At 40.9% G+C, this 24,860-nt stretch overlaps 3 protein-coding genes across 7 annotated transcripts; all 3 read left to right on the top strand.

Moving 5' to 3' along the window:
* The first annotated feature begins 318 nt into the window (after positions 1–318).
* washc5 (WASH complex subunit 5) lies at positions 319–12,909 on the top strand. Of its 4 annotated transcripts, none has more exons than XM_040118782.1 (29): positions 319–425; positions 1,115–1,379; positions 1,841–1,986; positions 2,133–2,217; positions 2,422–2,522; positions 2,694–2,886; positions 3,080–3,232; positions 3,455–3,568; positions 4,055–4,226; positions 4,503–4,630; positions 4,891–5,020; positions 5,391–5,503; positions 6,094–6,260; positions 6,685–6,760; positions 6,939–7,049; positions 7,522–7,662; positions 8,224–8,304; positions 8,503–8,604; positions 8,919–9,098; positions 9,267–9,391; positions 9,562–9,724; positions 9,906–10,008; positions 10,106–10,185; positions 10,329–10,432; positions 10,692–10,821; positions 11,028–11,124; positions 11,674–11,827; positions 12,022–12,109; positions 12,413–12,909. In XM_040118782.1, exons 2-29 carry the CDS (start codon positions 1,194–1,196, stop codon positions 12,467–12,469), a joined length of 3,480 nt encoding a protein of 1,159 aa, XP_039974716.1. In that variant the 5' UTR covers positions 319–425; positions 1,115–1,193; the 3' UTR covers positions 12,470–12,909. The 4 variants fall into 4 exon arrangements, with proteins under 4 accessions (XP_039974716.1, XP_039974717.1, XP_039974715.1 ...); XM_040118783.1 differs by having other exon boundaries at positions 419–498; XM_040118781.1 differs by lacking the exon at positions 319–425 and adding an exon at positions 485–597.
* A 90-nt stretch (positions 12,910–12,999) lies between these two features.
* nsmce2 (NSE2 (MMS21) homolog, SMC5-SMC6 complex SUMO ligase) lies at positions 13,000–17,203 on the top strand. Its single transcript, XM_040116847.1, has 6 exons — positions 13,000–13,397; positions 13,671–13,783; positions 14,066–14,219; positions 15,077–15,168; positions 15,411–15,517; positions 17,001–17,203. Exons 1-6 carry the CDS (start codon positions 13,283–13,285, stop codon positions 17,104–17,106), a joined length of 687 nt encoding a protein of 228 aa, XP_039972781.1. The 5' UTR covers positions 13,000–13,282; the 3' UTR covers positions 17,107–17,203.
* Positions 17,204–20,880: 3,677 nt separating this feature from the next.
* On the top strand, positions 20,881–23,239 carry LOC120784825 (protein LRATD2-like). Of its 2 annotated transcripts, none has more exons than XM_040118936.1 (2): positions 20,881–21,054; positions 21,364–23,239. In XM_040118936.1, exon 2 carries the CDS (start codon positions 21,573–21,575, stop codon positions 22,395–22,397), a length of 825 nt encoding a protein of 274 aa, XP_039974870.1. In that variant the 5' UTR covers positions 20,881–21,054; positions 21,364–21,572; the 3' UTR covers positions 22,398–23,239. The 2 variants fall into 2 exon arrangements, with proteins under 2 accessions (XP_039974870.1, XP_039974871.1); XM_040118937.1 differs by having other exon boundaries at positions 20,881–21,239.
* The last annotated feature ends 1,621 nt before the right edge of the window (positions 23,240–24,860 follow it).

Here is a 24,860-nt window from a genome sequence, read left to right as displayed (position 1 = left end):
CCTCGGCGTGGTGGAGCACCAGTGAGAGAGATAAACTCAGGGTAAAACGGATCTCTGTCGCCATCTAGAGAAACATGTGCATGGAACTGATATATCCTAGCTGGGCTGAAGAGGCTCAGATGCTTAAATTCATCGCTCACTTTTTTTAAGGCTTTCAGGACCCATATAAATGTTCATGGTTTACATTTGCAGACACCCGCACTGTGAGTCATTTCAAATGGACTAGTTTATGATATGATATTTCTGGGGGAAGAAATGTAACAATCCCTAAATATAGTATAATCACTTTGGAGGAGGTCAAAACATTGGTCACAGTTGTTCCCGCTCGTCTCCGGTGCGTTGAATGAACAGAATCAAACACCCCCAGCGGAAGAGTCATGCGGTCGGTCATGAGGAAGTAAACAGGGAAGGAAAGCTCCAAAGAGGCAAGCCTTTTTTCTACTCTCTCGAGCTTGGACATTTCCAACTATTTATATTCAGACATCAAAACGCAAAAATGTTAGTGTACCACGATATTCTTGCATCTCTTCATCGACATCTGCAGGATCAAGAGTAATGGAAGTAGCTTGCAGGCTGCATGCTAACGTTAGCTTGGTGGTAATAGAGAGAGCTAACAGTTCATGCACGGCTATATAGTAACTACACTCCTCAAATTCTTGCATTTAGAATCCAAACAACAAGTCTTTTAAAAGATAAACGAGTGTTGTCGATGTGTTTTTTTATGTGTCATCAAGAAAGCTGGGAATTATGAAACCTAGGGGTGCTCAATGTTACAGACAGACATTTTAGTACTAACGTTAAAACTGTTATGCATTAACGTTAATTCCGGTGAGAAAACCTCCACCCTCATGCAAAATAATCTGATAGGATCAAACACTCGATAAATCAAAGTGATACTAATGTAGTGATTTATTACGTAAAGTCCCTGGGAGAATGCTCTTTCTGTTTGCTCCTCTTAGAGTCCGACCTCAGGAGGGCATTCAGTGTCTGTCTGGGCAGATGAAGCTAGTCTGTCTGGTTGGAACCCCCCCCCCCAAAAAAAAACAGCATCAAAAAATACTGATTTGATCTATCTGTTGTATTCAAACTCCCTGTTTTGTTTTTTTTTAATCAGCTGGAATATCTGCTGGGAAAACACAGGGTCCCGGTGTGGCTGCTCTGTGCATCCTCCTCCTCATCTTCCTCCAGCCACAATGGTGGACTTTCTGGCGGAGAACAACCTGTGCGGCCAGGCCATCCTCAGGATAGTTTCCAGAGGAAACGCCATCATCGCTGAGCTCTTGCGCCTCTCTGACTTCATCCCTACAGTTTTCAGGCTCAAGGACAAAAGTGACCAGCAGAAATATGGAGACATTATCTGTGACTTCAGCTACTTCAAGGTATGAATCAAGTTACGATTTTCCAAAGTTTTTTTTTAAGCATTGAGTAGTTACGAAAGGCATTACCTGTGGTCTGAAGCTTAATGTACTAGTAGTGTGACAATATTAAATTAATTTTAGATTTGAGGAAAGAAGGCACATGATGCATGCTCACTTTTTGAATTAGTCAATGTGAAGACTTACATTTAATTGATGGTAGTAGGAAGTTGAGGTAAGTTCATCTCATTTGAAATAATTGCATATTTAGTAGTGGCTTTGCTGGGCTGCTGTAAGTTTTCCCAGAGTGCAAAAAAATAGGAACTTGTAGTTCTTTGTGTGAATTATAACAATAATAGCTCTCTGATTGGACTAAATGTACTACCTTGTTTCCATTGTGGATAGCTCGGTGTATACAGTGTCTTTGTAAAGACATGAGTGTTGATTGCACTTTCATTTTTTTCACAATGTTGCTTCCTCTCTAGGGTCCAGAGTATTATGAGGGGAAGCTGGAAGCCAAACCTGAGCTTCAAGACCTGGATGAAGAGTTTAGAGAGAACAACATTGAGATTCTTTCGAGGTTCTATCTGGCTTTTGAGAGTGTCCACAAATATATAGTGGATCTTAACAGGTAAGACAGGACTGGGTTATTTAGGGGTTTGGTTCAGTTCACTTTCAGTTCAGTCAGAACACACTTTTTCCTCTTTGTAGAACTCAAAACACAATGAAGCCTCTATGTTACAAGATGATATGATATTATTCCCCTCTTCTCTGCAGATATTTGGATGACCTATATGAGGGTGTTTATATTCAGCAGACCCTGGAGACTGTGCTTCTAAATGAGGATGGAAAACAGCTTCTAGTGAGTAACACAGATGCAAACCAGTTTTAATTTTTAGGAATAAGCTAATTTAATGTTTTTTTAATATATTTTTTTGGTGAGTAAATATCAGAATTAATCAGCTGTGTCACTGATTTACAGATTGATTTCCATGCCTAGTTCTTAAAATTACACATTAAAACTAAGCATCGAGATTGATTGTGTATTTTCTGTTGTTCCACCCAGTGCGAGGCTCTGTATCTGTATGGAGTCATGCTGCTCGTTATTGACCAAAAAATTGAAGGGGAGGTCAGAGAGAGGATGCTTGTTTCCTACTATAGATACAGGTGCGCTTGTGACTGAATTATTTTTTGTATCATTACAAATTATTCATCGCCACTTGTTCCAGTCGTTAGCCATTCTTTTTTATCATATTATAGCTTTCTCCATGTGTTGATCTTTGTCCAAAATGCATACTGTTTTTTTGAAACACAATGTATTGTTTCACATTTATTTAGCGCTGCCCGTTCCTCGGCCGACTCCAACCTTGACGACATCTGCAAGCTGCTCCGCAGCACCGGCTACTCCAGCCAGCCCGGAGCCAAACGGCCAGCCAACTACCCAGAGAGCTACTTCCAGAGAGTCCCCATCAGTACCCCTTTTATTAGCATGGTCATTGGGAGGCTGCGCTCTGATGACATCTACAACCAAGTGAGAAACATTTGGGAAAACATCATTTTGAACCGTCAATAAACCGAAATGACAGATTCTGTCCTCTGCTATTAGACTTAGTGTAGGTTTTTCCTTGTTAGAGATTGTATGAGACTGTTACAACTTGAGTGGGTATAGATTTTGTCAAATGTTCTGTGCTGGACTTAAATTCACATTTTTCCCTGTCCATCAGGTGTCTGCGTACCCTCTACCAGAGCATCGTAGCACAGCGCTGGCTAACCAGGCAGCCATGCTGTATGTCTGCCTTTACTTCAGCCCTTCCATATTGCACACCCAGCAGGCCAAGATGAGAGAGATAGTGGACAAGTACTTCCCTGACAACTGGGTAAGACATTTGTTATACGATAGGCTGTTCACTGAATGTCCTGTATAATGAATCTAATCCGATGGTGTCATGTCAGTAGATTAGAACTGAATATAAACAACTTTATGAAATGATATGGGATTCATTGTGTTACGTTTTGGCATTCTATTTGTTTCTTCTCAGTTCAGTTTCTTCATTTACACTGTTGCACTGAACTGACCTGTGTGTGTTGCCTGTCTGCAGGTTATCAGTATCTACATGGGGATCACAGTGAACCTGGTGGAGGCCTGGGAACCATACAAAGCTGCCAAGACCGCTCTCAACTACACCCTGGAATCCGCTAACATCAAAGAGCAGGTAATGAAACATAAAGATCGGCTTCGATGTGACACAGTTTCCAGCTTTTCAATTTACAATCCTTCAGTGTATCACTCTATTGTATGCAGGTACTAATAACTATGTCCATAGAATTAAGAAGTGTTCCATTGACAGTGCAGAATCTAAATTGAAACACAAGGGACTTAACCAAGTCAGTGACTTTAGAAAGATATTTTTATACTTTTCTTGAAAAGTTAGTTAAAAAGAAGGTGAATGTTCATCATCTTGCATTGGAGTTAAGTGTAAGAATAAACATGCACAGTGTCATGATCGTGAGGAACTCTGCACTCATAGCAGCTTTGCAGAGAAGAAGCAACTGAATGATCCCTATTTAGTCTGTTGTCTGTAGACATTGCCACGCTTCTTAAATGCCAGTAGTGGGAGTGAATACATAATCTATTGTCCAAGATGAAAGGTACGTTTTACCATATCTCCCCAAAAACACGACCACCACTGTGTGTTTAGGCAACTAGATATGCAGCCAGCATGGAGAGCCTGAGGCCTCAGGTGCAGCAGCTGCTAAAGGAAGGTTTCCTGAGGGAGGAGATCATCCTGGACAACATTCCCAAACTACTCAACTGTCTGAGGGACTGTAACGTTGCTATCCGCTGGCTGATGCTGCACTCTGCAGAGTCAGGTGAGAATATTGGGCAATTTTTTTCCCTTTAAGACCACAAAGAAGCTTGTTCAAGTTTAAGTAATGTCACTCTTGCAAGGTCAAGGAATATTAAGACATTGATGTTTTGTTTTCTCTAAGCAGCCTGAATTTCACTTTTGTCCATTTCTAGTTAGTTTCAGCAAAAAAGCTCATACAGCGCCTTGCTTCAGAGTTCAAGATTTGTGACATTATCATCGGAGAGATGATGTTAAGGAAAATAGTTGATTTGCAGTTTAGTCATTTTCTGTTTCATAGCCTATGACCCAAACAACAAGCGACTGCGTCAGATAAAAGACCAAGTGCTCAACGACTCCAAGTACAACCCCAAGATCCTGTTCCAGCTTCTGCTAGATACTGCTCAGTTTGAGTTCACACTCAAAGAGGTGAGAGCCTCTCATAGATCCTGGAAAAATGAAATGAGCATTCAAAGTGTGAAATTAATGTCAGAATAATTCCAAAGTGATCAAGCCAACTGTGGTTCCCGTTAGGTGTGTCTGCTCTGTTGTCTATTAGCATACAGTGATACAGCATATGGCTAGCCAGTCTATCATTAAAAGAGAATGCAAGTGTAATTTTCCCATTACACATCTCATCTGACTAATCCTTCCTCCTCAACTCAGCATCTGTGCTGTCCCTCTTCCAGATGTTCAAGCAGATGCTATCAGAGAAGCAGATCAAATGGGAGAGCTACAAGAAGGAGGGATCAGAGAGAATGACTGAGCTGGCCGAAGTCTTCTCTGGCGTCAAACCGCTTACCAGGGTGGAGAAAAACGGTGAGACGATAGATAAGGTGACGGATTACGCACGCAGCGAAAAAGGGTACCGACTGAAGGAGCCTCAACCATGCAGCGTTTCATGCTTTGATGTCATGGATTATTTCAGTGTTGGAACACAAATGCGTCAGTGAGTTTAAGCTTGAAGCTGCTCAGGGGGAAATGTTGAGGCAGGGCAACATCATGGAAGAACTGCTTAAAAAAAACAAATGCACAGGGAATGGAGGATTAAATTTACATCAGTCATACTTACTTCTGTCATTGGACTCTATCTTTAGTAGAGAGACCCATTTTTCATAACCACCACTTGTGAAAAACTGATAACATTCTTCCTCTGCTTGTACTAAACACCCTATATTACTCATCACAGAGAACTTACAAGCCTGGTTCAGAGAAATCTCAAAGCAGATCGAGTCTTTGAACTATGAGGACTCTACAGCTGCTGGGAGGAAGACCGTTCAGCTCATACAGGCTCTTGTTGAGGTGAGTGAGATAATGATAGTCCCCTGATTTTAAGGACTCTTTTGACTTTGATAACAGTATTTGAATCATTTCATATTATTTTTTGCGGTTCCAGGGTTACTTTGATCACCTTAGCCTAATGTATTTAGCTAATAAGTAAAAGTCAACAATCTTTGCAGACCTTAGCAAAAGAAAGAGATTAAATAAACTGCTATGAAACGCATATAAATAGAGATACATCAGAATACATAATAGAAATTTCTTGTTAGCTTAGCGGATTGCAGTGCCCTCGTTTTCTCCTGTCTATCCTGTCACAGTCTATTGTAAAATTAGAAACAGAACAAATATCATTTTCATAAAAATTGACACTGAGTTATGTTTATTTATATAGCTCCTGATAACTGTTTACACAATCATCTAGTCCATGGGCACAGTCTTCTGGGCAACTGCCAAATTATCCTCCTGAGCCAAAAATTGAATGACGGCCAATGGAGGATTATTATTTTTTTAACATCAAGAAAATAACACTGCTGAGAAAGTGCCTACAGTCTTCGTTATTCATTTTTGTGCAGTTATGAGGGTCTATGAAATGTTTTTCTTTGCCTCTTCAGGTCCAGGAGTTCCACCAGTTGGAGTCTAACCTGCAGGTTTGTCAGTTCCTGGCTGACACCAGGAAGTTCCTGCACCAAATGATCCGCACCATCAATATCAAAGAAGAAGTCCTCATTACCATGCAGATAGTTGGAGACCTGTCCTACGCATGGCAGATAATTGACAGGTACTTACTTGCTGATAAATATTAAAGCCATCCCAAAATATTGGTAAAGAAGAAGATAGTGAAGTTACCATGAAGAAATTGAAATCTGAACCTTTGCTATCACAGTTGCTACACAGCTCAGTTAAATGGCCTATTAATAACAGATTTTCTGGCATATTTTGTGCTTGCACATTTTTTATTAAAATCTCCACATTGGACCTGTAGATTGAAGCAGATGTGTCTTTGACATGGTCAGCCAAATACAGTGAAATGCCGCATGACAGTCTGCTAAGCTTTTTATAAACCATCAAGAAGACCACAGTGCTGTAGCTGCTTTGACTTTTATTTAACTCTGTTGTGCTTTTGTTGTGTTTGTGAAGCTGATTTCACCAGTTGTTGTTTTTTTTTCCTTTTTTCTTTTTCTGGATTATGTTTCATTCTGCAGCTTCACATCCATTATGCAGGAGAGCATCAGAGTCAACCCGTCCATGGTCACAAAACTGAGGGCTACATTTCTGAAGGTCCGGACTATTTCTGCCCAATAAATACCCACAGATGCAGACAGAATTAATAAGTTATTTCCATAACTTTGCCTTGATTTAGAGAATTGTTACCTGTGATGTTAAAAGAATTCCTTTTTTGTGTGTGTGTGTGTGTGTGTGTGTGTGTGTGTGTGTGTGTGTGTGTGTGTGTTACCAGCTGGCATCTGCACTGGATCTTCCGTTGCTCCGTATCAACCAGGCCAACAGTGCTGACCTGCTGAGTGTTTCGCAGTTCTATTCTGGAGAGTTGGTGGCTTATGTCAGGAAGGTACATCATATTAAAGCCATGTTGCACGTGAGATCTTACAAAAGTAACTTTTGTTTTTCAAAGGGTTTTTAAGCAGAGAGGAAACACTGACATTTTCTTTGGTACTCATACAGTAGATGAACATGGTTTCGTAACTTAAAAAAATTAGCTCTTCATGCTGTAAATTATTGATCAGTAACTGTGCAGTAACAGCTGCAGTCATGATTAATGTTTTTTACAACCATCTGCTTGGAAAATGTATCCAAAAGAACTACTTAATGAATGTGTACCTTAAGATGCTATTACCCTCTGGTGTCATCCACCACATGCTATGTTGCTTTATGCCAGAGGATTTGTTCCTCACAAGTTTTGTCATCTACAGCTTCTTACACCATCTGCTTTTGATGATTATTTTTGACTCTACTTTCTCAAACCCATCAAACATGAATCCACATTGGTTCTCAGTTGGGGTGTTTTATCTTCTTGTTTCCAGGTGCTTCAGATCATCCCAGAGAGCATGTTCACCTCTCTGGCCAAGATCATCAAGCTTCAGATCCACGACATTATGGAAGTGCCCACACGGCTGGATAAGGACAAACTAAAGGACTACTCCCAGCTCGGGGCTCGCTATGAAGTAAAACAACTGCTTTTGGTTGAAATACTCACACTACTCCTTGAGTCTTGTTCAGAATGTCATTGAAGCAATTAAAAAAAATCCTTAGATCTTATGCATTAAAAATTATCAGCTGAGAGGCCAGAAGTTGCTCTGTTTTGACGTCGGCTCATCTGCTGTCTGTGAAAATCAGGCAAACATACTAGCTGCCATTTTGAACATTTTTCAATCTCACACACAGCTTTTGATGTGAAATACATATTAGGAAAGAAAGATTGATATAGAAACAGATTGTGTCAGCAGAAACTTACGTGAATTGCATTAATTAGAATTTGTCAGGATGATATTGAAAAGGCATATAGACTAAATAGACTATTTTTTTCAATTTTAAACTTAAATACAAAACAGAAATGCAAATTCCAATGAATGCGGTTCAAGGACTCTCTGTACTCAAATCGATGTAGAATATTCTTTCTTTACCTTATCCCAATACTTTGACATTGGAATGGTTTCATTTAAGGTTCACTGATTTCTATCTGTCATTTGTGAACCTAAATATCCTTCTGCTTCCTGCGATCACAGGTGGCTAAACTCACTCATGACATCTCAATTTTCACTGAGGGCATCCTGATGATGAAGACCACTCTAGTTGGGATCATTAAGGTAGATGATGTGATAAAGGAGTTTGTACTTCTTAATAAGTTCTCTACCTTTACTCTTGGCATGATGATAGAATATGAATACGCAGTTGCCTTTGGTCCAACATTCAGGCATCGATTTGGTGCTGTCATTAGCCACAGTGCAGTTCAAAATAAGTTACTGTAGTGGATTTTACTTTACTAACACACTGTGATGCTTTAGGTGGATCCTAAGCAGCTTCTGGAGGATGGCATCAGGAAGGAGTTGGTGAAAAGGGTGGCTTATGCTCTGCACAAAGGGTTGATCTTCAACCCCAAGACTAAGGTCAGACATCAGATCCACTGCATTTTTTATGTTTATATTTTACAGTTCATTATCTATCTTGAGCGCAAGTTTGTGGAAAATTTGGTAGGCGTGAAATCAAATCACTGAATTATTAATAGAACTGGAGATGTTTCTGCAGGACGGAGGACAAAAGCAATTACACTTAGAATACTTACAAGAACTTTTTACTGGCTCATTATAATGTATTTACAAAGCTTTGAACTGATGTGCATATCTTCCTGCTCCGGGAGGATCAAAGATAACAGCTGTGAAAAATTAAAGATACAAAACAATACAATATCCCATTCTCTCAGCCCAGTGAGCTGATGCCCAAGTTGAAGGACATGGCGGCAACTATGGATGGATTCTACAGGTCGTTTGAGTACATCCAAGACTACGTGAGCATTTATGGCCTTAAAATCTGGCAGGAGGAAGTGTCGCGCATCATCAACTACAATGTGGAACAGGAATGCAACAGCTTCCTCAGGACCAAGGTCAGGTATTAAAACATTAGCATGCTGTTAACAGTTTCTGATCACATCCCTGAATAGTGATCACACATCAGTTCATCTATCTGTAATCCACAGGAAATGCTCTGGTTTGCCTTCTTAGTCAGTAATAGGGGCTGACTGATTGATTGTTTCTTTCCTTGCTCCAATCAGATCCAGGACTGGCAGAGTGTGCACCAGTCCACCCACATTCCCATCCCCAAGTTTCCCTCTGTGGATGAGTCTGCCACCTTCATCGGTCGTCTCTGTAGAGAGATCCTCCGAATCACTGATCCCAAGTATGTCTCCTCAAATATAACAGTGAAATTGTTGAAACTGTTTTTTGTCTCCGAACAACTGGGCTTTAATCTTCTGAAGATTGAGATATGATGGAGCTTTCGTCATATCTGTAGATGCTGAATCTTGAAGTATTCATAAGCTCACAAACAAACATGGGTCCTTTCTACAGGGTAACATGCTACATTGACCAGATGAACACCTGGTATGACCTGAAGAGCCACCAGGAGGTGACAAACAACAGGCTGTTCTCTGAGATCCAGAACACTCTAGGTACTTTTGGCCTCAATGGACTGGACCGCCTGCTCTGCTTTATGATTGTCAAGGAGCTGCAGGTAATTAGCCCCAAAAACTATGTCTCAGACTGTGCGACAAAGCTACCACCAGGCTCTCATTGAAATTATAATCAACACATAGCTGTTACTCGGTCTGTAAGGGCCTTTACTGTATCTTCAATGCACATCGTGCTTTATGTCTATTGGAATATTAGCATTAGCAACCTGTTTCTTCCATCAGAACTTCCTTACAATGCTACAGAAGACCATCTTGAAGGACAAAGCAGTGGTGGATGTCTTTAAAGCAATGCTGGGTGCTGTCAACCCAGTTCAGGGCATTGTGGGTAGGTATTCATTTAGGAAATCCTACTATTGTACCTGCCAGGATCTTTTTACTTCTAGTGAAAATTTGACTGTTTTTTTTTTTTTTTTCTGCATTAGCTAATGCCAGCAAAGTGTACACCAGTGCTGTGGCCAAAACACAGAAGATCTGGGGCGCGTACCTGGAGGCCATCATGAAGGTACCGGTCAATGTTATTCTCTCATGTTAGTTAGCAGAAAATAATTATCGATAATACTCTTAGTAACGCTCTTCGTTGCTGGCAATTTTTCAAAAAAGACACGTTGCCATAAAAATAATGTTAAATATTGGTGTTTGTTGTAGGTTGGTCAGATGCAGATTCTCAGACAGCAGATTGCTAATGAGCTCAACTACTCCTGCAAGTTTGACTCCAAACACCTGGCTGCTGCCCTGGAAAACCTCAACAAGTCAGTCTAGTCTCTCTACAAAGTGCATGTCATTTCAATAATAGCTCTGTAAATGTGTTACGATATAATTATTATTGTTAGTGCTGAGGAGAGGTGTTGCTTTGTTTCAGTATTGCCCTTGCTGTTGCTTTAAGAGGAAAATATGCGACTTTTCTATTTAGAATTTGAGCACAAATAGTTGTTGATTAATGATTATTGCTGTAATTCAATTTTTTTTTGTTCTTCCACTGAATGCCAACTCTGATTGTGACCTTGCCAGGTCTCTGCTGGCAGACATTGAAGCTCACTACCAGGACCCATCCTTGCCCTACCCTAAAGAGGACAACACTCTTCTGTACGATATCACTGCCTACCTTGAAGCTGCCGGCATCCACAACCCACTCAACAAGGTGTGCAGATTATGGCTGATTCTTCCCACACAATGGGATAAGTGACAAATTCTTTCTCTTTTTCCATTTTAATTTTCAGAAGCCACTGCAAACTGAAAACAGTTTCAGCTTTGCTTATAATCTGTACTCTCAGTCTATTTTCTGTTTTGTTTGGTTCTACTTTAGAGGATGATCTGACCATTTTTCTCTGGTTATTTCGCTCACAGATCTACATCACCACCAAACGCCTACCATACTTCCCCATCATCAACTTCTTATTTATTATTGCTCAGCTGCCTAAACTTCAGTACAGCAAAAACCAAGGCAAGTTTTCTTTCTTCTGTCCGTCTGCCAAATCACAACTATTGATATTGATGAGTTATTCAGTTGTATATTTATGTATGAAATAGGTAAACCGGTGTGTTATGATGGTTGATGTTTGAGAGAAGGTTCATTTTCTAGTCCACTTACTCCATCACAATATCACTTGTATTTCTTACAAAGAAAATCTGGTAGTTCTGCTTCCCCTACATGTTTCTGTTGATGTGAGAATCTGTGTCATTTTTGGCCAAGACCTTGCCACCCACGTGGCATAACAACCATCACCTGGCTTCTGTTTTTCTGAGAGCTTGAATGTGGTTTTTAAGTGGATAGGCTACTCACCATACTCAGCACCCATAGAGGATTATTCTGGGGAATGTAGGAAGTCATTACTGGGACAAGGAAGGTTCAAGGAATGCATGTGCACTAGATCCTCAGTATAGTAGTGATATATTCTGTAGTGGATTTTTCCGTCAATATGCAAGAATAACTGGTGTATGTAACGCTGCATCATGTACATTACCACAATACTGACGTCTCATGTCTTCCCAGGAATGACCTGCCGTAAAGCCACGGACCCGGTTGACTGGCCTCCGCTAGTGCTTGGCCTGGTCACCCTCCTCAAACAGTTCCACTCAAGATACACACAACAGTTCTTGGCTCTTATTGGTCAGTTCATCCGCTCAATCATGGAGCAGTGCACAAGGTAACAAAACAGACTAGACTACTTAGGAATGATTGCTAAAATTACACATTTGAACTCTTCCTTTTGCGTAGTTTTAAGTTAACATTTTGGGTTTTATTTTGACAACTGTTTGCTTGATTTGAATACTATTGTTAAATTTATCTCGTCATGGCTTTATGAACTGACATTTGAGTGTCCAATTTTCTCCATTATAGTCAGAAGATCCCTGACATGCCCTCTGATGTGGTGGGAGCTCTGATGTTCCTGGAGGACTATGTGAAGTACACAAAACTGTCACGCAAGGTAAGGAAGCTTTCACCTTAGTAATGCTGCTGTTATTGCTGTAAAATGATTTCATTGACAACAGTTTACAATAACTTGGGCTGGTAGGGAAGCCTGAGCTTTGATTTCTGATGATGCTACCTCAATATATTTAGCAACTGTGTTGTTATACAGTAAGGTGCAATACCTTTTATCTTCAAGAAATGGTCAGTAAAACAGTACCCTGAATGACACACAACTATAGACATTTTTGTCTGGCATTTTTACTGTATGTACCGAGGGACAATAACATGAATTTCACTTTATTTTCTATGTGTTCTTAAGGTGGCTGAAGCCCATGTGCCCAGTTTCATTTTTGATGAGTTCAGGACGGTGCTGTGAAGATCAGGATGAAGCACTTCATCAGAAAATTATGCTGCCATAGGCTTGTTTCACGGCAGACATTTTGACAAGTCTTAGTAGGATAAGCACCGGTGTTACTAATAACATGAACGATGGCTCTGTCCCAGTAAGCCATGACAGTTTGACAGTGAGCCAGCATGCACAATACCGGGAACCATGAAACTGAAACAGTTAAATGGAAGTCAGCCATCATAAATTTCATTATTCATACCTGTGCTTTTTGTACTGTGACATGTCAAAATGTCTTCGGTGAAAAAGGACTATTGAATTGTTTACTTACATTTCATTATTTAGACCATACATGTCTTAATGCACTAATAAGAGATTGTACATAGATAGAAAATTGAAATTGCCTATGAATTAACTCGCCAACTGTGTGTATTATCACTTTGTGCTATTTCCAAATGAATTTCATTAATAAATACGATTGTTCATAATAAGTTGTTTTGTTTCTCTTTCGTTGATAACTGGATCTTTTGGTCAAGGCCTTTACTTTGAAAAAACAATCCCGGAAGTCAGAACTTAGCCACTGTTGTAGTTAAATTTCCTTTTTCGCGGGTGATTTGCGTGTTTGCCTGTATGTAATTAACCTTTACCCTGTTATCTTCGTAACAGAATTACTATAACACAGAGACAAGACTATGTTGCTCTCATTAATAAGGTAGCTCGTCAGCAAAGTTCCTCAGAGCAGAAGCAGGTGACGTTAGCACGCTAGGCTAACGTAACGTTAGCTTAACTTTAGGTTGGGTTCGTGGTGTCTATGGTCTCGGAGGATCAAAGTTACCCATCGTAATGTCTCTGAGCGCCGTTCACGGAACACTGTCAAGCCTGAAGTCATGTCAGGCAGACATCAGGATAGGGATGGACATAGTGACAGTTGTGGCGATGGACCTGGCGGGAGCTCAAGGTAACCCAACTTTTGAAAATTAAAATTCGAGGTAATGATCCAGTAATTTAATGATATTAAACTTGCAGGGCTCATTCTGCATAAGGAGTACTTGTACTTTTGATAAATTAAGCACATCTGTTACTAATACCCCTGTACTTTCACATGTTTAAGAGTTTGAATGCAGGACTTTTACGTGTAATTGAGTATTTTTACAGTGTGACATTTGTACTTATACTCGGGTAAGGGGTCTACATACTTCCTCCACCACTGTGTGTGCTTCATGTGTTACAGATGGAGAGGTGAACCCTGGCATCAAAGAGATGGAGGCCATGATTCTGGAGTGTGCCAAGCTGGACAGGGAGATTAACTACTTTGTTGATGTTGTGCAACAAGTCACAGCTGAGGTGAGAGCAACCTGGCATGTTCTAATCACGTAAGTGGAAAACATGTTTACCTCCATGCTTAATGAACAAGGTCAGGCCAAAGATGCATTACTGGGAGCAGGACTTGAATTAATGAGAAGTGCATTAAGAAGATTGATTCCTTAGGAAGTCCTTTAGCACACAGATTTTCCATAACGGCAAGTCTTACTGTGAAGATGTAAGTTTTAAACATCAGGGAATACACTTAGGTTAACTTCAATAGTAAGATCATGGAAACAGCATAACATGCTTCAATTTCTGAAGGTTGCCACAGAGCAGCCAGAGGCCATGTTCAGCCTGTCTGCCAAAGTGAAGGAGCAGTTCACAGAGAGAACAGCCAGACTCTCTGATGCTGATCTGCACCGTCACGAGAAAGTAGTGGCCTTCAAGGACAGCATCAAGAACACTCTCAACCAAGGTGAGCCCTGTAGACAGAAAAGAGAGGAAAAATAGTCTGAATTTTGCAATGCTACACTGTGTGCAATGGATTCAGGGTTTAAAAGGTAGACACTGTAAATGAAATTTCTGTTGTGTCCATGCAATTTTCCCAGGCTGACTCAATTCCAAAAATTGCATCAAATTACCCAGTGAAAAATGGGAGTAAATGTAGCGTGAGGTGTGAACTTTGCGAAAGACGTGAGATCATTTCACAGGCAGTGAATGTAATCTTAGAAAGATTAACCCATCAGACATCTTTTTTGGTAACTGAATGAGTGTCAAAACTGTCACTTCATGTTCTCCTTGAGGTGTATATAACGGATGAATTTCAGGAGGCAGCATGTAGAGTTTTCTTTTTACTAGCCTGGGCCTTTGAGTTTTTCAGTAGTTGTAGCTGCACTGGGACAGACCTTCATACGTAGACCAAAAAAAAAAGAGAGATTGCTTTAAATATGGGTGGGTGTGCAAGGTGTATGTGTACCTGCATGAGTGGGTGAGGTTTTTTGTGTATGCATGTAGATAACTGTGCATCTATTGATGTAACTGCTCAAGACTGTATGTGCTACTATAAATTTATGTTGGGAATCCTTCCAAAACTTTGATACAAAATCTTTTGTAGTAAAAGTTTTTGAGCGTTTGATACATGTCCATCTGCTCTGAATGTATTTCTACTTAAATGTGAGATGTTTCTGTATTCCATAGATATACAGAGGTTTCATCCAAGCTCATGTCCTTGCCTGCTGGATCTTCTCCCGCCATCTTGTGAATGATCCAGTTCATCATTTATTCCTGAGATTGGACATTTAGAAAAAAACTGTATGTATGTCGTCTTTTCAGCCAACCAAGAGTCAGCAAAGAACATGGAGGAGCTCGATGAGGACATCGCTGTTACACAGACCCAAGTCAACTTCACATGCCCACTCACACAGGTACACTTCTCCAGCCTGTTGATAGGTTATTTTACTTTGTAGAAATTCTCGCGCTCACTGATTTCTGTTTTTAATTTTTTTCTCCTTTCTAATACGTTTTATGTTTTTACATCACATCTCTACTAGTCATTGACAATAATATATTACACATAAAGAAGATAAAATATAGAGTACCATCTCGATTTGTCTTTTTGGTCCCTGTGTTTCATTATATAACACAGCTCTGTGTATCTGTATTCTAGGTGGAAATGGTTAACCCCGTGAAGAATAACAAGTGTAACCACCACTATGATGAAGGAGCAATCCTGGGCCTGATAAAAACAAAACATAGCCAGAAAAAGAAATGCCGGTAAGACACGCTCCCTGGGAGGACTCTTAGAAAGTTGAATCAGGGTTTTGCAGCAGTAAACAGCTTGGCAGGCTGGCGTGGGACCAACAATCTGCCTTAATTCACATTTTCTTTATTATACTGCTTTGATGTTGGAGTCAAATTAAATGTGGCTGGTCCTAGAGGAATGCTGATGAAATCAGTATAAATCGGTATATGTTGTTGTCGACAGAACCTGCCTATTGTTTTGAGTCCTGACTGTTGTCACTGTGCACACCTTACATATGCACAGTCATAGCAGCAATACCCAAGAGGGCTTTTCTTGATTAGGTACAGGTACAACAGCATTTCATCAGTCATTGCTATCTCCATATTGTAGCAGCCCTGGAGTTCCCATCATCATTCAAGTCTTCGTCGGTATCAAAACTTTCATACAACACTCACAAAAGCATGTGTGTTGTTTTGAAGAGGTTTCTAGAATGTATTATTCGCATACTGTATCAGAATAAGGACACAGAAAACAAGCAAACATAAGGCATTGATCCGGAGCGTCACCATTTCCGCCACAAATGTGCAAAAATCTGTTGAGTGCGACTAAACATTATCATTGGTTGTAGCCGTGCACCTGACATGCAGCAGTTCTGGCTCTGTGTGTTTACGTGTATAGTGTTATTTTTTTCCCCCACCTGCATTCTTTGAAGACCTGCCACTACTCTACCTCTTAGTGTGTCTGATCCTCATGTTCTTCTTCGCTGATTGTGGGTGGGGAAATCTCCTTTTCGAACGACATCACAACCTTAAAACATACTGGTAATTCAAAAAGAAGAGATCGATTGATTTTGTTTTTTTGTAAAGAAAAATGCTGCAGTCCCTGTTAACACCTGTGCTTGGCCCTGAAAGGCCCAGACCCTACATCATCAGCGGAGCTATTCGCTCCACAAACTTTCTCCCTTGTCCCCGGTAAGGTTCCTAATCCTGACCCCTTGGTGGAAATGGCCTCATCTGACTCCAAGCCAGAGCCTAAAACATACAAAAAGACCAAAATATAAGCCTATTGCAAAGAATGGCTTGACCATTATTCATGGCTCAGATATGATAAAATGGCCAACATTATGCATTTCATTGTGATTCAATACTAAATTCAGATTGCATAAAATACTGTCTAACCCCAACCGTAATGGCAAAGCCTTGAAAGAATTGGCAGAATGTGTGCTGTTTTAAAGGCATGCATTTGTGAAGCATAATGAAATTATGGATAATAAAATTATGCAATTTAATAAAAGGCGTGGTGAAAAAATTTTGGGAACATCGAAATTATGTGCCGGTGCACCAAAATGAAGAAGTTGGGCGCACCAGTGCAACCAATTAAAAAAGTTAGGCTGGAGCGCTGTAAGCGTTGGCATAGAAACTAATAAAGCAAAGGTAACCAGGCAAAGCCAATACAAAGTAAATACATGGAGAGCGTTTGATGTGTTAAATATGCCTGTCTTTCTCTGTCCTTTAGCTGTCCTGTGGTGGGCTGTGGGAACACTGATGTTAGAGAGTCAGACCTCATTCCTGACCAGATGCTGAGGAGAAAGATCCAGAGCCAAAAGAGACACAGCAATTGAACATAGTGCTCTGCATTTTTACTGGCAGGATCATTTATCATAAAACCCATTCCTTGGTAATTAATTGTATATTAAGAAAAGGAGCATTTTTTGTTGAGACAGTTGTTTTCATCACTACTCATTTAATGTTTGCTAGTGTTTTATGGAGAATTTTGAGTTTTTGTTCGATTCGTCCCCCTGGAAAACTCTATCTAGTAAAATTTTAATTTTAGAGGGGATGACTTTTGTATTTTAGCTGGAGCATTTTGAATCCCAGCCTTGTTGAATACAAATAAAATCTTCAAACCTTTCTTCTATTAATACCATCAAAGTTGTGTCTGTATTTGGGCAAAGAGGTAATGATAACGTTTAAAATATTTTCCTAATGCACATGATGCATGAATTTGACCGAACCACAAGGAGGCAGCCTCTGCACGAGGACACAGTATTATTTTAGTCAGCAGAGCCAGAAGAGAAGAAATTAATTTGTCATCTCTGGATTAATTGTCAACTCCAGTTCTGCTATAGGATTATTAGTAGAGTTGTGACCACCATAGGTAATTATAAATCTAGGTGGTGCTAATTTTAGTGCTTTTATTTATATGTGTTTGTGTGTGTTTATATACGTAATATTTTTTTTTAATTTTTATTTTTATTCATTCATCCATTCCAGGCAGGCGTATCATTGTCAAAGTCTACAATCAAGAGACGTCTTCATGAATGTAAATACAGAGGGTTTACCACAAGGTGCAAACCACTGGTAACTCTAGAACAGAAAGGTCAGGTTAGACTTTGCTAGAAAACATAAAAAACCTGCCCAGTTCTGGAACAAGATTCTTTGGACAAATGAAACCAAGAGGAACTTGTACCAGAATGATGGGAAGAGAAGAGAATGGAGAAGGAAAGGAACAGCTCATGATCCAAAGCAGCACATCATCTGTCAGACATGGTGGAGGCAGTGTTGTGGCATGGGCATGTATGGCTCCCAATAGAACTGGGTCACTGGTGTTTATTGATGATGTAACTGCGTTTTCAATACATATATACATTGAAATCTTTATAATCTTTATGACAGTTTCTTGTAATTGATAACTGAAGTAGCATACCGGAGATAACAAAAAAAAGTTCCTCAAAAATAATTTTACAAATGAACCATAAGCAAACCATTCTTTAACATCTGTGGGAATGCGCTTATGTGACTAAATCTCTCCCTTCCTGCTCTCGCTCCCTGTGAAGGGTCTTTGTTCCAAATAGAAACAAACAAAGGCTGTATTGAGATAAATCTAGGTGAAGCTAATCTTTTAATAACCTTGCATCAGGCATTTTAAAAAATCTCTAATTGCTCTTTCCCTCCAAAGAGTGCGTCACACAGCACTAAGAGCAGTTCACCAGTGAAGATATTAACTGGCAACAAATGATCTAGTTGATATTGAGTCCTTCATTTCTCCACTCTGCTTCATTTTGAATTACCATTCTGTGAATTCTAAAATTGTTCACTGCACAACATGTCAAATCACAGGTAGTTTTACAACAGAAATTCAATTTGTGGAAAGCGCAAACACAAACATCAGCATCAGCTTTGCATTCACCATATCCCAGGCAAAGCCATTAAGCTGTTCCTTTGGAGGGATGCAGAGCTGTAAATACCCTCAGAAATTTAACCACAGTATCGCATGGACCACGCAATGCTGAGGGAAAAAAATGCCAATCAATTCCCTATGGATGTTAACTGTCTCCTTGTTATGCCCGATCTGGAATTCACATTCAGCTGTTCAAAAGCTCAAAGAAGCAGATGTAATGGCTGCCTGAGACACTGTAAGCCTCAGTGTCTATCTGGCTTGTCCAAGGAGGATTTTACCTCTCTGCTGGAAGTGAACATACAGTAGTCTCGCTTTCTGGCACAGGAGTCCTGGCCGGGGCAGTGCCAAAGCTGGATGGAGAGGGAGGAGAACAGCGGGGCTCAGATAAGACTGGCACTCCCAACGCTGGTTTGATCCAAACGGTTTGACACTCCCATCAAGAAAGGAGTCTGGCCCCTGCTCTGCCTCCAAAGTTGACACACTTCTACAGAGTTTTCAAGGAAACGATGTTCTCCTTGTGGTTGTCCATATCTCCTTTACCTCTGAAGTGAATATAATTTCCGTTAGAGCAGACTGGAGTTATTTAAGACTGCAAGATACCAGAGCTTTACAGAAAGTACCATCTATGTACTGTAAGTCTACTTGTACAATCCTCCTGCATCAGGATTCGTGCGCTCAAACCCATAAACTGCAACGTTTGGAGAAAGCCTTTTTCTCAGAAGACACTTTGACATGTGCAGGCGTCAATACTAAAATGAGTGACTCCTGAATTCCATTTAGTTGCTTCAGTTTCAGGGTGCTGGTATTGTACATGCTGGCTCCCTGTGGCACCGTCATGATTTACTGGGACACTTCATTTGAACAGAGTTATCATCCCTGTTATTATTTACACTTATGCTTTTCAAGATGTCTGCTGTGAAAAAGGGTCCACTGAAAGTTTAATTTAGGCAGAGTGCATTTTAGAAATACTCACCATCAATGTTTTGATACCCCTGCTGGCATTAGTGACATGTACATCTGAATAGCTCAAGTAGCTTAGAGGCAAAATGTCAAAATCCAGTGCAAAATTTATATTTTTCTCTACGGAAAAACAGTAAGAACCGTATAATTCTGTAAAGTCAGTTTGGATTAGATTGTTGCTGTTAAGAATGAAAAAAAACCTTAAATTCAGAGGAACACAGAATAAAACTTATGCCTTCAATTTATCAAATACATTTTGGAATGTTATTTCCTGTGTGTTAACAGCATTTGCTCCTGAATTATATTATTTTTACATCTTTATAATTCTAATCCTTAACTTACATCATGCTGTAAATTGCTGCACACGCAACAATGTAAACTGCCAAAGAGATTTCGCTTTAGAATCCGATTTCACTTTTAAACTTCATTTCATCAATGCACCGACTTTGTGGGTATGAAAATATTGAAATCAGTGACTGGTTCACTGACCAGTGTGCATGTTTGTTTTGTTTTGTTTTCTGCTACCTGCCCCAAAGCAAAACACAGTCAGGGTTTAGCACACTATTTTTTTTTTTTTTTTTTGGTCTAAAACTAATTATCCGGTGTTGATTACAAAGGACAGAATGTCACAAGAAAGTGGTGCACACAGCCTTGATGGATGTATTTCTCCCCATTCCCTTTTCCTCTCCCTTTATACAGGATGTGTCTGCTGCTCGCTATTCATGAAAATGTCAATGTTTTTATGATTTCCTTATCGACTTTTGTGGAATCGCATTAAAAGTGCTTTTAGCACTGGAAAAGATACGGACATGCAATCAAGATATACTCCATGTTTTAATTGTTTTTGACCTTTTGGATCATTATCTCCCTTTGAAAAATCCCTGCGTTGATCACATGTGGACTTAAGAGCGTGGGGGAGTGTGCGTGTTAAATTCCCATCTATCCCTGTAATATTCCACGTCTTGGTATTAAAGGCTACAGTGGAAAAAACAAAACAAAAAACTTTGTAGTATTATTTTATTTCGTAAGCCCACCGAATATGTAAAATGTACTCAGTTCTATAGATTAAATCAATTAAGCAGTAACACAGCATTTTATTGGGATAAGCTTCTTGTGCAGATGAAAGTACAGCAGAAACATCTCACGCCAACGCTGGATTCTTCCTCTGCTCGTTCAGACAACGTTGGAGAGCGAATATGCAAATGAGGCAGAGATGCGCGCTGTCGCTTTAAATGGCAACACCTCCCAGCAGTCCCTCGATCCTGGGTGAGTTTCGCCGCAACGAACACTGGGGTTCCTACGAGGCCTGCAGACAGTCTGTGCAGCAGAGCGAGCCGCACGGCAGCCCGCCACAGCCGGAGGTCCCGCCGGTGTCCCCGATGCGACCACGGGAGAGCGTGAGAAGCTGCTGTGACCGGCCGAGCCGCAGGTGAGTGTCTCCGCCGACCAGTGACTTTGCCGTGGATTAGCCCACAGACGAGCGGGCGGAATAATTCTGGTGTACACTTGAGATGGACCAACTTGACGGCAGAAGTGCGCACGGTGTCGCGCAGTACCGGGGGTGTATAAAAAGTAAACATGGCAGTAGCGCCAGCGGGGAGTTTGAGCCAACAGGTGCGTCAGGTCACACCTGTTGGGAATGTAAACCACGCACAATAGTTAGGATTTCCAGGAAGTCTTCAGTCGTGACCTGAACTCAGCGTATAAGCAACTGTCTTGTGTCTTTCTGTGCATGTAGGCGCAGTTGGTGTTCACCCGGAACGTACTTGCATCTGGACATGGATTATTGGTGCCCGTCTTCGCCGCTCTGGATTTAGTTAAGACACTGCACAGCCCCGCGCCTCCTTCCGCCCCCTCCCTGGTGAAGTGAGTGCGTGCGTGCGTCGAGAACAGGTGGATCCTGCTTTTGTGTTCGGCTGTATCACCTCTCAGCCACCTGTCACCCTTATGGGGAACCAGGTGGAGAAACTTACGCATCTAAATTACGCAGAGGTGCCGACGTCGGACCCGAATGGGTTCGACCCGGACGACGACGGACCGCGGATCGGGGTCTCTTACATTTTCTCCAACGACGACGATGACGACCAGGACGACAATTTGGACCACTTTTCAACGGAAAACCACACGGTAAGCCACGGAGAGAAGCCATTCGACTCTCGGGACGAGCTGGAGTGCGCGATTTACTACCGAGAGGAGTGCGTCTATGAGAGAAACGCCGGAGCCGCGACGCACTCTGCAGAAAGTCTCCTGAACAAGTGCAGACCGGGAGACCTGCTGGAGTTTGTAGCCACCGGACAGTATCCGCACTGGGCTGTTTACGTCGGGGACTTCCAGGTGGTTCATTTGCACCGGGCTGAGATAAAGAACAACTTCCTCACCGATGTGAGCCAGGGCAAAAACGGCAGGATAGTCAACGACCTCTACAGATACCGTGCGCTCCCGCCGGAGGTGATTGTGCGCAACGCTCTGGACCATGTGGGGTCGAGAGACCAAGAGCTGTACTGGAGGAACTCGGAGTGTTTTGCCGCCTGGTGCCGCTTTGGCAAACGGGAGTTCAAAATCGGAGGCGAGATAAGGATTGGGAAGCAGCCGTACAGGTTAAAATTACTGTTTTCCGAGAAAAAGAATCACGTCCTGGAATTTCAGAGCCTGGAGGACGTGATCATGGAAAAGAGGAGGAACGACCAGATTGGCAAAGATGCTGTGATGCAAGAGCTGGCCGGCCACCTGAACGCAACGCATGAAATCAAAGAGGAGCATTTTGTCAACTGATATTGGATGCCCTGGTCAGCGGGTGAGGATGTGACCTTCAGTGGGAAATCCACAGTTTCATGCTCTCAAACAGAGCATGTGTGTTGGTGAGCAAACATTTCTGCCTCCAATCTGACTATGAGCCTGTGAGCATGTGCCCCACTGCAAACAAATGTCCATCTTCAGAGGGAGTGAAAAATATTTTCTCCAAAGTGAGAGGAAACGCTCTGACATCTGGGGCGACACCTGTTCCAGTCGCAGTTGCATTAGCGAAGCACATGACACGGGTCATATCAAAATCCTCATCTTCGTCAGTTGATTTGCAGCGAAAACCAATGAAAGTGACATGCCCCGCTGGAAGATTTCCTTCCTCTTTCTAAGAAAAATAAGATTTTACACGCTCAACACAAGATATAGTGACTTATAGTGCTGGATGTATTAGCATCGCAGCTGCACCTGCAGTCTAGTCATTTGGGGATGAAGTCAGAATTGAATTTCCAATAATTATCTTTTTAATCAAATGAGTCTTTGCACAGAGGAGCAAAACCTCTCCAATGTACTTATACCTGACGAGAGCGCTGAAAGCGGTAGCTCCTGTACAACTCAGGTGTTGGAGACCAATACTGAGTGGAAGAAACACAACTACAGCTTTTCTAATCTTGTGTCAACCTTGAGGATTCCCTTCTGTTGCTTTATATCTGATCATCACACAGCTTTACCCCCTCTTTGATATTTTTGTGGACACGGTTCATGGCTATGACTGTGCACTTTTGTTGATTCATCCCTTTCGGCAGTTTATTTTTTTGGAAAAAAAAGATGTTTGTATGGAGAAATATGGAAATAAATCTATATTTGAACAGTAACGTTTTTTTCTTTTTAGTAAAGGATTGTGACTGACCTTTTAAATGTTTTGTGGGAATGTTAGTAGAGTGCCAATCAATACTTTCAAAGCATTAATCTCTATATTCTATCAATCTAGTTTATTCTATATTCTATCAAAACCCTACATCCTGATCCCGAGCACTGTTTTGCATTGCACACACGATTGGAAAGCAGCTACACCCCTAATATCACAATCCTGGTTCACACCCTGGAGGAGCCACGGCTTTTCCTGTTCAACTAGTAAGAGCCCTGCTCTTTGTTTGTTGTTGTGTAATGAAGAGTGCTGGCTGCCCTAAAGTTAATGCTGCCAGTTTTGATCTAAATGTTTTCCTCAGAGCTGCAGTTCCCTGAAACTACAATACTTTAACATCAGCTTTGTTAGCTTGCATCAAGTGGTGTTCCAACCTTGCTGAAGATTTAGCTTTGTTTACACCTCTACCGATGGACGATAAGTCATTTTTGAAAGTTTAGCCACAGGCTAAAAATGTTCTCTACCCATATTTGGCTTGCCTGCCTTCTTCTGGAATTACAGCATTTGTAATTTTTTTTGGGCAAAGGTGCAGTTTTTTTGGAAGCAACCACAAATAAGCTCAGTTTTTTTGTTTTTTTTTCTCAGCAACATTCCCATTCAGTTTCTGTAAAAATACAGTATAAGAAAGGAATGTATGGATACATGTGCAGTTTATAGAATTTAATAAGATTAAACTTGAGCTGGAAAAAAAAGCCATAACAGCTAATGACATATCATATTTCAGCAGGCAAAAATGTAAATATCCATTTTATTCTAAATTTCAATTTCTAAGTAATGTCAAATGATAAATGTTGCAAAACATTATACAGTGTGTTGACACACTGAGGCTGCAACGGAAATTACAGCAGGCTCGGAGGTTGTTTTGAACTGCAAGATGTCTTGTTTTTTTTCCTCTCTGTGTTACAGAGGAAGTTGATGATTCTTTCATAGCCAGTCAGTAGATGAGTTACTTTGCCTGTTTGTCTTCCTCTGCTAATATTTGCATGGAGACAATGCTATTGTCATTTTGCTGCAGGTAAGGTCCCACTGGACCCAGAGCAGGATCATCATCAGCACTGTTACCAAAAAGGAAAGCTGCTGGACACATTAGCATTTCTTCAGTCCTCTGTGGTCTACCACAGTGATGAAATGTGTCTATGTGTGTGTATAGGATGCATAATTTGAGTTGTGTAACTGTGGGTATTAACCATTTTTCACCATATGTGACAAAACTGAAATGGAATTGTACTTGCGCCACATAGGCCATTACATTCAATTCGATTTTCTTCACAAATTTTTGGGTTTTCTGTAGTCGCTGCATAAGTATGCTGTGCCGTGCATTTTAAAAAAACTAATCTAGATGTTTTATATGATGTTATAAGAAATAGCCATCAAGCTGTCAGCTGAATTAATATAAATTTGAGTACTGTTTTATTATGCAACTTGTAAGTTAGTGAAATTTTAAAGCTTCTCTGGAGTTTTTTGTAAACAAAAGTTCCGATTACATTCAGTGTTTAGCTTGCAGTCGTCTCCTTGGCTGGCTTTGTTGGTATATTGCTACACTGCTTTGCGCATTACTGCCACCAACTGTT

This window comes from Xiphias gladius, chromosome 22 (assembly GCF_016859285.1).
Source record: "Xiphias gladius isolate SHS-SW01 ecotype Sanya breed wild chromosome 22, ASM1685928v1, whole genome shotgun sequence".
Taxonomy (NCBI): Eukaryota; Metazoa; Chordata; class Actinopteri; order Istiophoriformes; family Xiphiidae; genus Xiphias; species Xiphias gladius.
This window is presented reverse-complemented; position numbering and strand designations above follow the sequence as displayed.